The following is a 16,786-nucleotide window of genomic DNA, read 5'->3' on the forward strand; positions in this document are numbered from 1 at the left end:
GAACTGAAGGAAAAAATTAAGCCTACCGTTGCAATATTGAAGGATCCCACAAGGAAAATACTATATGACACAGGAATCATCAAAAGCAAATGGAAGGACTACACAGAATCACTGTACCAAAAATAGCTGGTCAACATTCAACGATTCAAAAGGTAGCATATGATCAAGAACCAATGGTATTGAAGGAAGAAGTCCAAGATGTGCTGAAGGCACTGGTGAAAAACAAGGCTCCAGGAATTGAGGGAATACCAATTTGACACGTTTTAACAAACGAATGCAGCACTGGAGGTTCTCACTCATTTATACCAAGAAATTTGGAGGACAGCTTCCTGCCCAACCAACTGAAAGAGATCCATATTTGTGCCCATTTCAAAGAAAGGTGACCAGTAGAATGCTGAAATTATCGAACAATATCATTAATATCACACACAAGTAAAATTACACTGAATATCATTCAAAAGCAGTTGCAGCAGTACATCAGCAGGGAACTGCCAGAAATTCAAGCCAGATTCAGAAGAGGGCTGAACAAGGGTTACCACTGTTGATGGCAGATGGACCTTGGCTGAAAGCAGAGAACACCTGCTAGATGTTTACCTGTGTTTTGTTGACTATGCAAAGGCATTTGAATGTGTGGATCATACCAAATTGCGGATAACACTGCGAAGACTGGGAATTCCAGAACATTTAATTGCTCTCATGAGAAACATGTACATAGACCAAGAGGCAGTCGTTTGAACAGAACAAGGGATACTGCGTGATATAAAGTCAGGAAATGTGTGTGTCAGGGTTGCATTCCACCACTATTCAATCTGTATGCTGAGCAAACAATCCAAGAAGCTGGACTTAAATGAAGAAGAATGCAGCATCAGGATGGGAGGAAGACTCATTAAGGACCAACAGTGTGCAGATGATACAACCTTGTTTGCTGAAAGTGAGGAGGACTTGAAGCCCTTACTGATGAAGATCAAAGACTACACCCTTCAGTATGGATCGTACCTCAACATAAAGAAAACAAAAATCCTCACAATTGGACAATTAGCACCATCATGATAAATGGAGAAAATACTGAAGTGGTCAAGGGCTTCGTTTTACTTGGATCCATAATTAATGCCTATGGAAGCAGCAAAAAATTGAACGATGTATCAGATTGGGCAAATGTGCTGCAAAAGGTCTCTTTAAAATGTTAAAAAGCAAGGATGTCACTTTGAAGACTACTGTGGTCCTGATCCAAGCCATTGTATTTTCAATTGCCTCATGTGCATGCAAAAGCTGAACAATGAATAAGGAAGTTGGAAGAAGACTTGACGCCTTTGAATTATGGTGTTAGCAGAGAATATTCAATATACCATGGACTGGCAGAAGAATGAACAAATCTGTCTTAGGTTATAGCTGGAATGCTCCTTGGAAGCAAGGATGAGGAGACTGAGACTTTGTCTCACATACTCTGGACTGTTATCAGGAGGGATCAATAACTGGAGAAGGACATCATGTGTGGTAAAGTAGAGGGTCAGTGGAAAAGAAGACCCTCAATGAGATGGATTGATACAGTGGCTGCAACAATGGGCTCAAGCGTAACAACAGTTGTGAGAATGGTACAGGATCGGGCAGTGTTTCGTTCTATCGTATACAGGGTTGCTTTGAGTCGGGACTGACTCAATGGCACCTAACAACGATGACGATAGCAGATAATATACACGATACCTATTTTTTATTATTGTTGTTGTATTTTTCTGGCCATGGTTTACTTCATCCACACTAAGAACCTTTCAGTAAATTTCATTAGATGAAGATAACTCCTCATCACCTAAAGCGTTCTTACAGAAAGTCAGTAGGAATAATATATTCTCCTTACAAAAAGAGGAAATCAAATGAGGAAAAGTTAAAATAAATTACCTGAAATTACAGAACAAGTCAGAAAAAGAATCAGATGTGGTCTCTCTCCAGCTTTCGGAAAGTAATTGAATCCCCATAGAAGATCCTATTTTAAAATGCCCATTACGCTGAACTCATTGCATTATTTTTCTTTGTTATTGTTCTTAATCTGTTGGATGGTGTTAATTAATTTACTTAAGAGGCAAACATCAAACATAGAGATGTCTTCTGTAGTTTCCGTTTAGACAATTTCTAAAAATGCTGTCAGATCCTTCAGGGATAAAATTACAAAACTTTCCAAATGTACTTATAAACAAAACATGCATCTTTCACCAACCTGAAAACCATCATTTAAGAAAATTAAATTTCCTGAAAACGACATGATTATGAGCAGATGTTACATTCAGGATGGAAACGTGTTAGCTGCTAAAGCTTCTAAGTGTCGGAGTAATAAGATTGTTTTTCATAAAGTTCTGGCAGTAAGAAAAAATGAGAAAAATGTTTTATTTTCTAAAAGGAGCTATTGCTCTATTATTTGTAAATTAGGTTTTCAGAGTCTGATTATTCAGATGATATGCTTATCTGTCTTCTTCACTCTACTGTATTTTTTTTTTTTGTCCTTTATTATTCAATCACAAGCACATTATCTCTACGCAAAGGGGTAGTTGCAAAAACAAGACACAATCCAAATCACAGTAACAACTCACCAATCACTGTTAATTTTTTAGGCTAAAACTATAAACCAGAAATATGTAAAACAGACAACGAGTAGCTAAAATATGCCAAAGCTCATGTACTTCAGTTAAAGCCTATGAGCTTCTCTCAAAGGGGAGTCCTTCAGGCTTTCATGAAGAATGTATTTACTCTTTGTGTGCACAATTCTAACAAGCTTGATGATCTTGTTTCCCATGCATAATTATATTTATAAATTGGTACTTTTACACAGCTAAATTTTGACACTCTGAAAAAAATCATATATAAGGAATATCTTTTCCCTAAGAATTTCCTTATTACAAATACTCCAGTGACCTACCCACGTTATCAGGTGATAATGTTCTGGGTGACGCTGAATTTATTGGGCTCAATACGTTAAAAACTATCTGCCTTTTAATAAGGAGAATTCTACTACAGAAGGTAAGGAAAAAGGAGCAGAGAGGCGGAAAGGTAAGTGTAAGGTGCTGATGATCATGCCTGGCATTCTGTTCAGACAGTGAAGGTCTAGGGAAAAAACGAGATGGAAGACGCAAATCTGATGTTCCCTCAGTCTCTATCCCATGCGCCTCTCATAACGCGAACATATCACGGCAACTCTAGGATTTAAAGACATATTTTGTCATATCATATAGCACCCCAAAAGAAGCCAGCTGCTTTATCTGGTTCTCAACAAATATAACCATGACGTGATCCAGCACTGTTCTTACTGATATACATCCCAGTGTTGATCTGACCTGGTGCTGGAAGTCCTTCCATATCACCACTGTGCTCCATGCATTACACTGTAAGGAAAGCAAGGAAGCCAGAAAAGAATAAATGCACCTTGGGGATGTCCAGAAAGGTGAAATGACTTCATGAGACACACAGCTGTTTCTAAGTATACTTGAAAGAAAAATGAAAGATTCAATATAAAAACTTTTTCTTATATATTGCAAAGAGCATCCCTAGAAGTTTTCTCATATATTGTAAAGAGCATCCTTGTAAGGCTAAGAGATGAGACAGGAGAGATGAGTCCCGGAGTTGATTTAGCTACTGACTAGTTTTGTGACCTGTGTCCAGTTCCTTCATTTCTCTGGATTCAGGTTCTCTGTCAGTAACCCCAGGGTGCTGTTTGACTGGACAATGTTAACAAATTACCGTTAGATGGAATAGCAGTACCGTGGGTAAGCAAAGACGTCTTATCTTTCAGAGATAATGCTGAAATATTTACGGACAGACAGTATGATGTGTAGGATTTACTTCAAAATAATCTGGGCAGGGGGTAAAGTGGGTAGAAGTAGAGATGAAAGAAGACTGGCCATGAGTGGATAATTATCTAAGCTGGATATATGTATGTTACTATTGTATTTATAGACATGTTTGACATTTTCCCTAACTAAACGTTTTTTTTAAAGAAAGTGTTGATCCAAGATTATCTCTAAACAACGGCTAACGTAAGAAGTATAGATTTCACCAATTGGACGTACAAAATGCAGTCATTTAATAAAATTTAGTCACCCAGATTCATTAGCCTATAGCTGCAGGGTCACACTGTCATCAGCCCTTTGGTTTCATTCCCTGCTAAGTTGTATCAGCAGTACCATTATTTATGATATTACTATTAATGGGTTTTTATGAGGCCTCATCCATCATTTTTAATATATCTTCCCCTCCTTATAAGTGGGCTGTTTAATGAGCAGGGGCTGCTGTAGTCATATAAATGCATCATTAGCCAAAGGGATTAAGTTTATTGCAAATATCAAACTCATTCATTGGTCATTTTCTCTAGAAAGAGAAGAAAGGAGAGACCGCAACCCAAATATGACCAAACTCCTGCTGTATGCAAAGAAGTCTTTGCAATTATTCTCATATTTCTACAGTTTTGTTTCAATGATTCCCATTTCAGTATTGAAAACTTATTTTATAAAAATCCTAGGAATATGTAAAACAGATAACAATCAGCTAAAATATGTCAAAGCTCATATCAGGAACTGAAGGTCTGAGCTATTCCAAAGAATTCCTCAATTGGTAAATCACAAAAACACTGAATGAGTAATAAAATGGATAAAATACTCGACAAGAGATTGGGTTGATTCTATGTGATTGGGCAGTGGTGGCCTTTAGAATCTGACTGGGAGCTTAAAGGAAATGATAAGATGCAGAAAAAAAAAAAACATGCAAATGACCGAAGCAGCACCTTTCACAACCCCACTTTGAACTAGCATCATATACGCAGCATGTGTTCTTCAAACTGCAATGGACTTCGTCCTACACGATGAAACAATCAGATCTTTATCAACTTTACAGAAATGCTATGAGGACTTTTATTTATTTTGCAGGTTGTTTTGCTTCCCTCCTGAAAAATCAGTTGCTGTCAACTTGATTCTGACTCATGGTGACCCTACGTATATCAGAGTAAAACTGTGCTCCATACTGTTTTGAGTTATTGATTTTTAGAAATAAATGGCCAGGCCTTTCTTCTGAGGCACTTCTCGACCAGAACCTCTGGTTAGCAGCAGTGCATGTTAACTCTTGCACTGCCCAGGAACTCCATGAAAGCTACTAGTTAAATATTAAAAAAGAACATTGTGGCAGAATGCAAAACACATGCGCTTTACAGCAAAGGAGTTTGTGATTCAAGTCCCTGTCATCCTTAAGAGTTAACACTCTTAGCCTTATTTTCTTTAAAATAGCAGAAATGATCACAGGGTTCTATGAAGATTAAATGACAATAAATATACAAATAATATAACAAGCCTGGCCAAGAGCATGTGCTAAATGCTATTAAATAGTTAATAGATTTAGAATTTAGCTGTGGCTTTCAAAACCTTAATCATAGCTTTTAATCTTCAAATGAGCTTTGAAGTAAAATGAATTTTCCATTTAAAATGAATGCATCAAATGTGTTACTATCTCAAAAATATTGGATGTAAATAATAAAACTAAGGATTAGTTTTCAACATGTTTTTATAGATAACAGTATTTCTGGATAACTAAATATAGTATCCAAGTAAAGAAAAATAATAAACAACTTATGTTCCTAATAATATCTTAAATTTGTAAATCACTAATAGAAAGTTTTTTAATGTATGCCCACTTTTTAATATGCGGTACAAAAAGGAATCACTTTTTACTCTCGTAAATTATACAAGCATTAAGTATTTCTCTAATTGGCACAGGAAGTAAAGGTCCATCCCAATGGGTCAGTGTAGTTTTTATTCCCTCGTTGAACAAGCAATGCTTGACCAGGTTCTTCCATTTTTTTTCTCCTCTGTCTAGGTCAGCTGGGAAGCAGAATAGGCTGGAGGATCACCCTGATGTACAGGAACCAAAGACAGAAGACACCCCTCTGTGTATGGAGGTTTAACTGAATACAAGCTTACGAGAATTAACGGCAGCAAGAAAACAACAGGCCCACAAGCCAAAGTGGTGGTTACTGGATATTAAAATGAGACTCTGTCTCATTTTGACTGGCATTCTAATATGGGAGCTATCCGATACCAGGATGTGAGACAGATAAACAGATGCAGAGCTGATGAAGTAAACTGCCAAAAACAAGTTCTAGACTCTTGGTACCCTCAGCAAGATAAAGGAGTACAGTATAGGGACAGAAGACAATTCTGCATTAAGAATTTATTTCAAGAAACATGTGCTATGATCCTAACCCTCTGACCTAACCATGGTGATGGGTAAGGACATGTCTGTTCCTTACTCAACTGACAACTCAAAAAGCCTGCAGTTAGAAAGTGATGTGCCTGAGAAAGCTGAAGTGGTTGTTCTGGGGAAGTGACTACATTATCAGTGAAGATGGGGCGAGAAATGCATGAATGCTTCCCAGATAAGAGCCAGCCTGGAGATGTTCTAAAAGTTTTCTCAACAGGACGCTGCAGAAGGAAGAAAGAGTGCCATCAACTAGAGTCTACATGTGAAGTGGACCTCAGGAAAATCAGGGAAAGCTGCTAGGGAAGCATCAGCCATCGCCCATCTGGGAGCTGCTATAGGAGGAGCCCAGAAGGGAGTTCCAATGACACCATCCCTCCAACACACACAGAGGAAAGGATCCGTTTTAAACATCCTCCAGGAGCAGAGAGCATGGGGCCAGCTCATGGTGTTACCAGTCACCAGCGCTGGACACTATAATAATTCCTGAATCGAGACTTAGTTTGTGAGTAAAAGTGACCCAAGGACAGTTTATTACTTGAGAGTGAACTGAAATGTCACGTGTCCTCTGAGCAGTCATTAAGTACAGAGGAAAAGCTTCCCTAACTAAATAAATACAAAGGCACCACAGGAGATAAAAATAGTTGTGTTTTTATTTCATCCCAAGATTGGATACAGAAATAAAAAATAAACATATTTAGATATATTCATTCACACAGATAACAGTCATCACCAATAGTACCTTTTAAATCACCAAAGATAGCAGCACTGGAACAATATTTGATAAAAGATAATAACTGCTAGAAGCCAAAAGGAGGGCCTCCAGAATAAGAGGAGGAGTAAGTGCCTTCGATAAGCATAAGGTACTGTCTGCCTTTTAAAAAGGCCCAGGTGGCAGTATTTAAAGAAATGCAAAATTATAACACTGGTGAAGACTGGAAAAAAGCTTAAACCCATATTGGTAATAGAATAAAAACACTGTGGGTTGGGATAATCTTTCTGGAAGACAGTTCAGTGATAACAACAGCCCTAAAAATTGACCAAGATATTCTACTTCTAGGGATGTACACTAAGAAAATCATCCAATAAATACAAAGATATAAATTTAAAATATTACTAATGGTATTAATGAGAAAAGCAGATAAAACGTATGAAAAAATAGTTTTCAAACATTAGACAACTGTGATTGTCCCAGTTTATTACCTGAAGAGAGTCTGCAGGCTGTAGTGTAGGGAGGGGAATGCAGGAGGAACCTGGCAGTCTTGCTGGATTAGAGAGGTCAAGGAAACTAGAATCTGAGGGTTAAAAAACTGGAGAGGAAGTTGCTGCACACAGAGAGAGTTCAAGCCTGGAAAAGTACTGATGTACACGTATTATGAGAGAAAACTAGTCACAGCCTGAGAGAGAAACACTGGGAAGCATTACGGGAAAAAAAAAGTCCAGAATGCACACACGTCTGGCAACAATTCATGTTCTTACCAGTTAGAGAGGAAAGAACTCGTAATACACAGGGCATCAGGTAGAGTCCTCAGAAGAGATCACCTTAGTAGTGGGGTTAAATTAGACAGAAACAAAAGGCTGTTCTCAACTATCCCTAACAAAGCTCAAAAGCAAATCTTGACAAGATCAATCTGAGCAACATCTGTAAGACCAGAATTATAAGAGGATATCGTGTTTTGACAAAGCCAAAGGAAGTCCTACAAGAAGAAAGAACATCAGATCGCAATCTGGATCCACACAAAGGAAGAGTGCAGAAGAAAGTATGTTGAAAAATATACGTAGCATTTTTTTCTCCTTTTTAAAACCTCTTCAAAAGATAGTTGATTGTTTAGAGCAAAAAACAGTAAAAAAGGTATCCTAGGGTTTATAACACACGCAGAAGTAAAACGTATGACTAGCAATAGCAAATACGGTGAGGGTGGGGAATAGAGGTATACTATTGCATGGTTGGAAACCCTGGTGGTGTAGTAGTTAAGTGCTACAGCAATGAATTTTTTATGGTTATTGCATGGTTCTTACACTATATGGAAAGTACTATAATGTACTTAAAGTAGGCTGTGATATAAAAAATATGTATTTGTTAAACCCAAGAACAACCACTAAAAAGGCAAAAAAAAAAAAAAATGAAGTCAATCATGAAGATAAAATGGAATCATCCAAAAGAAGGCAAGAAAACGGGAAAAAAATGACAAAGAACAGATGCGGTAAAGAGGAAAAATACTATATGCTTATAGATTTAAATCCAACCCTGTTGATATAATTACATTAAATGTAAATGATCTAAACCTCCAACTAAGAGGCAGAGATTAAAAGACTGCATAAAAAAAGCAAGATTTAGCCATATGCTGTCTACAAAAATTCACTTAAACATGAAGACACAGATGAGATAAAGGTAAAATAATGGAAAAAAGATATACCATGCAAATACTAATCTGGGAGTGGCTATATTGACATTAAAGCAGATTTCAAAATAAAGAATATTACCAGGGATACAGAGGGACATAATTATAAATGGGTCAATTCGATAAGAGTAAATAACATTAAAAGTGTATGCATGCAAATAATAGCAGCACTCCAAAATATATGAAGCAAAAAGTGATGTAACTGAAAGAAAAAACAGACAAATCCACAATTATGGCTGAAGATTTCAATACTCTCAGGAACTGATAAAAGCAGTAAGAACACAGAAGACTTGAACAACATTGTCTCCCTATCTGACCTAATTGACAGAAAATACACAACAATAGCAGAATACATATTATTTTCAAGTGCAGCTAGAATAGTACTAAGATAGACAACATTCTGGAGTGTAAACAAGTCTCAATAAATTTAAGTGCAATCACATTATATATGTTCTCTGACCCCAACAGAAATAAAATTAGAAATTACTAGAAGATAACTGGAAGGTCACTATATATTTGGAAATTAAATGACACACTTCTAAATAACCAATGAGTCACAGAAGGAATCACAAAGGAGATTAAAAAATATTTTGAAGAGAATGAAAATGAAAATACAACATATAAAATTTTGTGGGATGCTGCTAATACAGTGCTCAAAGGGAAATTTATAGCATTACAAGCTTATATGAGAAAAGAAGAAAGATTTCAAATCAATGATCTAACACAGGGGTTTGCAAATTTTTTTCTGTAAAGAGCCAAATGGTAAGGCCATACAGTTTGTGTCACAACTACTCAACTCTGCTGGTGCAACACAAAAGCAGCCATAAGACAAATCTAAATTTGGCTGTGTTCCAATAAAACTTTATTTACAAAAACAGGCAGAAAGCCAGATTTGGCCCATGGGTTGTAGTTCGCTGACCCTTGCTAGAATATGAACCCCACGAATACAGAGAATTTCGTCTGTTTTGTTAACTGCTGCATTCCAAAAGCCTGGAACAGTGCATGGCCCTTAATTAATAACTAATATAATATTCATAGATTGAATAAATGTATTTAATCCTCAGAATAGCCACACAAGTTAAATATAATTATCATCTTACAAATGAATTTCTTGTTTCTTCTACTCTTTACTCTCTTCCTTCACTCACTCTATAAACACATTCAATGACCTAGACTTTTTTTTTCCCTGGGCTTAGTGTTTTCAGAAACATATATACAGTTGTGTATGTGCTTGGTGAATTTTTACCTGTGGCTACTAATTATCTATTATCTAAAAAGGAATTCTAAAGAGAGAAAGACTGAGGGATGGGGAGAAAATATGGTTGAATGTATATGCGTGTGGAGCAGCTGGTGCCTTCAAACCTCTGACCTTTCAGTTGGCAGCTGAACGTTTAACCACCGTGCCACCAGGGCTCCTCCAAATGAGTATACTGAGGTATAAAAATTTGTAACGCCACTAATAAGCTACAGAACCAGAATCTAAACACAGGTCTGTCTAATTCCCAAGTCCTGTGTGTTTTCCACTACATTACACTGATAGAGCTGAATTATCATTGAATAATTTTACAAACACACATTCACACCATAACGTTCATACTGTCTGCCTGTTCTTCTTACTTACTCGTGGTTTACACTTTCCTGAATCTTTAAGGGCCAAATGAAGAAGGCAGTGATATATTAAAACTATTATCTTTATGTTTATACCTTCATCTGTATCTTTACCTACATATTTATATTATATATTTACATACTTAGTATTTAGAACTACAATTGATGGAACTAAACGACTAGACTGAATCCTGAATACAAAGACCTTTGGTTCTATGGCTAGAAAGACTAGAGACTTAGCTTATTTAAAACAGTCAACATGCCTAGAGGAATAAGTCAATTTCATGAATGCAAACACGTAGCATATATGAGTGCAACATTAATTTGTATTTATTTTTTAAATGCACAGAAAATTTAAAAACAAACACCGTAACATCACATTCTCCTTTGCCTTAAGAACGTCTTCCTTCCAACCTCCCATAAAGCAAGTGGGCCTTCTGCTGTTGGGTTACTCACGCACAGAAGCCCTTTCCAGCGGGCCACTGTTGCCTGCTTGCAACAAACTGCTCCCATCGATGATCACACACATCTGCTTCCCTTCACAAGTCAATAATCTAAAAGGCAGCTGTTTTCCAAAAATAGGCATTAGAAAGGCACCAGAGCAGTTCTGAATGTAGATTCAATGGACTGCTCATCTTTCTGCCTTTGCTTAGCTAGCCTGAGGTTTATCATCATCTCAATAAAAGCAGGGAAGTGGAAGGCGCCAACTACCACTTTGTCAAATTTTCCCTCTTCAGATGCTCAGGACAAAATTTTTAAAACTGTGTGTGCATAGGACCAATACTGCATACTAAGAAGCTATTAAGGGGTAAAACAAATAGCATCCACACTGTTTGCCTGCCTTAAAGGCTTAATGTTTATTACAATCTAACGCCATACTGATTGATGGAAATGCCATGATGCAAAGAAACTCAACTTATACAACCACTGAAAGATTACTAAACTCAGTAAACAGATAAAAGTAAATAAAAAATGATATAATAAAGCTAAACTTTTCAGCTTCTTGACTGCCACATCTTGCAATAAAAATATATCTAAATTTTATGAATGAACATAAATCTTTGCGACAAAAAAAAAAAAAATGCTTACTGAACCTAAACAATAAGGCTAAGCAGTATCTTATCCACAACAAATAAAAGCAAGAAATGTGTCCTTAAAGAGTTAAATTTTTGATACTCAAATATTAACTTATAATAAGCAGGTTATACTGGCTCCTGTAAAATATAGCCTTGCTTATAAAAAAAAAAAAAATTTTTTTTATGCAAGTGTATTTTAAAGCAAATATTCCCCTTTAATGTTAAGCATCAAAGAAGATGAAAGTAATAGCCACTGTTTATGGAGTGTTTGGAAACCCTGGTGGCGTAGTGGTTATGTGCTATGGCTGCTAATCAAAGGGTCGGCAGTTCAAATCCACCAGGCGCTCCTTGGAAACTCTATGGGGCAGTTCTGCTCTGTCCTATAAGGTCGCTATGAGTCGGAATCGATTCAACGGCACTGGGTTTGGTTTTTTGGTTTATGGAGTGTTTAGAATGTTCACTTTTCATTATCTTTCCACTTAATCCTTACAAAAACATATGCCCCAGAGCACAAAATTTGTAAGGGGGTAGAGCTGAAATCCAAGACAAATCTACTCTAAACTAAACCCCATGGTCTTAACTCTTAAGCTATCCTGCATCCAGTAAGAATCAAAATATACACTGTATCACATACAAAGAAGCCAGGTGTTATGGATTGAACCGTGTCCCCCCCACCCAAAAACAGGTGTTATAAATCCTAACCTCTATGCCTGTGGTTATAATCCCATTTGGGAATGGGTTGTCTTTGTTATGTTAATAAGGCTGGATTAGTGTAGGGTGTTTCTTGAGTCAATTTCTTTTGAGATATAAGAGAGATTAAATGCAAACTGGTAAGAAGAGATTGGAAAGACACATGCCAAGTCACATGCAGATCGCCAGGAGCAGAAGCTCAGAGGACACAAGGACCTTCATCCAGAACTGACAGAGAAAGCTTTTCTCTACAGCCAGCGCTCTGAATTCAGACTTCTAACCTCTTAAACTGTGAAGCTAAATAAATTTGTTTGTTAAAGCCATCCACTTGTGGCATTTCCGTTGTAGCAGCACTAGATAACTAAGACACCAGGATTAATAGAGACTAAGGGTAGCTATGAGTCGGAATTGACTCGACGGCACTGGGTTTTTTGAAGGCTCGCTGTGAGTTAGAATCGACTCAACGGCAATGGGCAAAAAGGGAAACTGTGGAGCCCTGGTGGTGCAGTGGTTAAGAGCTATGGCTGCTAACCAAAAGGTCGGCAGTTAGAATCCACCAGCCACTCCTTGGCAACCCTATGGGGCAGGTCTACTCTGTCCTACACGGTCAGTATGAGCTGGAATCAACTGGACAGAAATGGGTTTGGTTTTTTGGATTAAGGGAAACTGTAATCAGAAATCACATCTTGACACCTAGCAATCTCCATTATCAAAAGAGTAGAACCAGTTACAAGAACATTTTATGCTTTGCTTTTTTTCAACCAGGTTACTGTGATAACCCTTCAACATTCCCCATCACCAAAAAATTAAGTCCATTCCTTATGAAACACACAAGTAATATACCTTGAGGTATATAAAGTAATAAACACTGAAGCTTTAATCATTCACAGAGCTCTTGGTTATATAAAAATGTGATAAACACTGGAAAAGTTTTCCTATAAATAACAACCACATAATGCACACTATAAGAGCTTCCAGCCTTGATGTGTGCTAAATTATAAAATAACCTTATACTGACTTTTTAAAGACGTCCAAGTTCCCTAAAGGCAAGAACGTATTGAATATATTTCTGCTCCATACCCAGGACTGCTGTATAAATTGGTTTTTAAAAGTATTATTCCAGAGAAATAGGAATATTTAAAACTCTATTGCTTCTGTTCACAGTAACTAATGCTATTCCTTTCTCTGCCAGGTATCCCCAACTTCTCCCTCTTATCAAAATAATGACCCACTGATTTAGCACATAATTATGGGTTAAGCTCTGTACTATGTACTTCATGTATTATCTCTTTTAATCCTCTATACACAGTCCTATAAAATAGGTACTAGTATATTACTCCTATTTTACAGATGAGGAAAAGTAGCCAACTGCCTGAGGTCACACTGCTAGTAAGTGACAAAAACAGAATTTCAAACTAGGTCTGTCTCACTACAGGGCCCTTGTTTTTTAACCATGATGAGACCCAGAAGGGACCCTTGAGATAATCCAATCCTCACCTTATAGATGAGGACACTTTAACACAAAGGGTTTAGGTGATACATTCAAGGTCATAATCTTGATTACTAGTAGCACCAGGAGAAAACCCCTGGGCTTGGTTCTCTACGCTCCTTTTACTACCCCTCGTAGCCTTTTCCTAAAATTTAAAAATAAAAATACATTCTGATTTCCTACGCAAATAAGCATTCCCATAAACTGTCAATCTGACTCACTGATCCTCAGTTGATCCTCTCTAATTTCTTTAAAGCCTCCAAAAGGCACTAGCTTTTATGCCAAAGGCTGACTTAGAATGACCAATATTTTTACAATTGAAATAATAATGTAATTTATAATTAGTTAAGGTTCTTAAATAGATATTAAATCAAGAGCTAAACTAATGCAATCTGAAACATTTTATCAACTATAGTAATCAACCTTTCTCAAAAAATTAACAGAGCAAAATCTGAGAGATTTCAAAATCATTGTCAAATCACAGAATACCAGCCTCATTTATTTAACCAAATTGCTTTTAGCTGATGCTGCAGAAAAACAACAGAATGCCTTAAACACACACATAAGAATAACCTGAATTACCAGACAAGATAGGGTTCACTCACATATGAGCTCATAATCACGGACACTGAAAGCAACAAAATAGAATATAATGAACCACACTCATGAATTAAGATACTGATTATAGTCCTTTTTCCAAAGCTAATTCTAAGAGGACTCTTCCTTGATTCATGTCGTTATTAAAACTGTTTGCATTTCACAAGCATGTTTAAACATCACAGGCTGAACAAGGTAAACGATGCCACTAAGAAATACACAAGACAAAAAGACATTTTGTTAAGGATAAGACATATATAATTTTGCAACAATGTTGTTGTCAGGCGCTGCTGAGTCAGTTCCAACTCACACTGACCCTATGTACAATAGAACGAAACACTGCCTGGTCCTGTGCCATCCTCACAATCATTGTTAGGCTTAAGCCCGTTATTGCAGCCACTGTGTCAATCCACGTGGTTGAGGGTCTTCTTTTTCCCTGACCCCCTATTTTACCAAACATAATGTCCTTCTTCAGGGTCTGATCCCCCCTGACAACAGTTAGGGATACGTCTTAGACATAACCAAACAACTTGTGAATTTGGTCTTCTGGTTTTAAGGCTTAGAACCACAGTCTCATGGAACAACTCAATCAAATGTCATAATATAGTTCATAAAGTATATTTTCTACATCCTAGTTTTGTGAGTAGTATCTGGGGCCTTAAAAGGTTGTAATCTGCCACCAAAGATACAACTATTGGTGTCTACCCATTTGGAGCAAAAGAAAAAGAAGGAAACCAAATATTCAGAGAAGAAACTTGTCTACAGGGCTAATAGCCCTGCCTACACAAACCATGGCCTGATCTACCCTGACTGTTCTCATCAGGGCCTCAGTAGATCAACCTGGATAGAAAGGGAGAAAAATGTGGAACAGAACTCAAATTCTTATAAGGTCCAGAATTTTTGGACCATTTGAGACTCGGGGACTCCCCAAGACTATCACCCCGAGGTACTCTTTAAACTTTGAAACCCAAACTATCCCCTGAGGTTATCTTCCAGGAAATAACAGAGTGGTTCATAAAATAAAGAATATAACCCACGTGGGGAGAAGAAGGGATAGGATCTTTGTTTTTTAAGAGGTTTTTTCCACATATTTCATTCCAAAGTGCACATATAATCCTCTTTGCTATCCCACATGGTTGTGGTTGAAATGACACAGTGGTGGTGACCGTGGGATGGCAGTGGTGCACAATTATTTAAAGCAGTTAAAATTGAAAACTTTAAGAGTATGGATATCTAATGGAGAGTAAGCCATAAATTTTTGTTTAAGTACGTATGTCAGAAATAAAAGGATGTTTAAGGTAATGCTACAGCATTTCAATCACAAAAGCTGACAAGATTCCACATTCCATATGCTTTTTTATTAGGTTAGGCTTGAGGCCTAGAGATTGGGAAACCCATTGGGAAAGGAGCTTGTTTGTTGCTTCAGGTGGATTTTTAGTCTTTTTTTTCCTTACATCAACAACAATTCGAGCAACCTGCAGCTCTGCTTCACTTTGTCTTTACTCTGGACTGAGAGAAGTTTCTATCTGGGACATTGCCGGTCTTATGACTGAACTAAAGAATCAATGAATCTCACACTGGCTTTTACAGCTTCTATTCAGAAGTGATACATGTCACTTGATAATTATTTAAAAATAAAGTCATTCAATTCAATAAGAAAAAAGTCACAGGTTTTGAATTCCATAAGAGAAAACATTGATGCATTACTTCTGGCACTCCATGACTGATCAAAATAGGATTTTAATCATTATGAATAAAGAGTTAATAGAATTAACATAAAATTAGTTACCTTTTTAATTGTTCTTGCTAGTTACAGAATTTAGTTACGATAAATATTTGTATTTCCTACTTTCATCAGGGTATAATTAAGCCATCTCCTAAGTGTATTTTTTTATCTTCCCCAGCTCTGGTTTTCTAAGGAAATGGTGCTTTGGCCCTGACCTTGTCAATTTTTTGTCCCAATGACAGAGTAAAACTGTCAAACTTGAATATTTCCCAGTGATTGCTTAATTAAAACTCGATTCTCATAAGAAATACACATTAGAATATTTCTTCACTTTTTCAATAGTTATCTTATGCTCTCATTATTAATTTGACAGGATTTTCCTTAATAATTTAAAAAATAATTATTCTGACCCAAGCATAATCTAGAATTAAAAATTGCTACTTACAGGTATCATCCAGTTAGCCAGGTCACCATACTTGGAAACCTGCATCGCTCCTAGCATTGTTAGATCAACATGTCCCCTGAGAAGAAAAAAAGGAGCTATGAAGCAAACTCACAAGTTTTACATTATCCTTCACTAAACACTATCATCAATTAAAATTAATAAGTGATTCTGTGCCCCCAAAGTACATTTGTTTTCCCTTAACCCGCAAGTGAATTCCAAATAGATCAGCTCTAAGCTCACACTTATTTTATCCATCCCTTTTTATGTGAAGAAATCATCATTAAGAATTCTTTAAAAATTATACCCTACATTAGCTCCAAAACCAAATTAAAAACAGGTGTATATTATGAATTTGTTTCCTTGAGTGGTGTGAGGGATACAATTCCATTTGAAGGCAACCACAAGCTAGGAAGTGAATACACAGTCTGAAGAAACATTTGATCCTCAGAAAGAACCTTAGCAATATTTACTTCAATATAGTAGACACACGCATGGATGCTTATTCCATTTTTTGGGTTGTTTTAATAA

At 36.8% G+C, this 16,786-nt stretch overlaps 1 protein-coding gene across 6 annotated transcripts in view; it reads right to left on the reverse strand.

The window, feature by feature from the left end:
- Positions 1 to 16,786, reverse strand: part of OXCT1 (3-oxoacid CoA-transferase 1) — a 188,254-nt gene that overhangs the window by 66,054 nt on the left and 105,414 nt on the right. For all 6 annotated transcript variants that reach the window (XR_010318437.1, XM_064271628.1, XM_064271625.1 and 3 more), the window contains one exon: positions 16,259 to 16,334. Coding sequence is in view for 5 of the 6 variants with exons in the window: in XM_064271628.1 (XP_064127698.1) it covers positions 16,259 to 16,334 (76 nt within the window). In the remaining variant the exon portion in view is untranslated. The remainder of the gene's footprint in view (positions 1 to 16,258; positions 16,335 to 16,786) is intronic.

This window comes from Loxodonta africana, chromosome 2 (assembly GCF_030014295.1).
Source record: "Loxodonta africana isolate mLoxAfr1 chromosome 2, mLoxAfr1.hap2, whole genome shotgun sequence".
In the NCBI taxonomy this organism is placed as follows: Eukaryota; Metazoa; Chordata; class Mammalia; order Proboscidea; family Elephantidae; genus Loxodonta; species Loxodonta africana.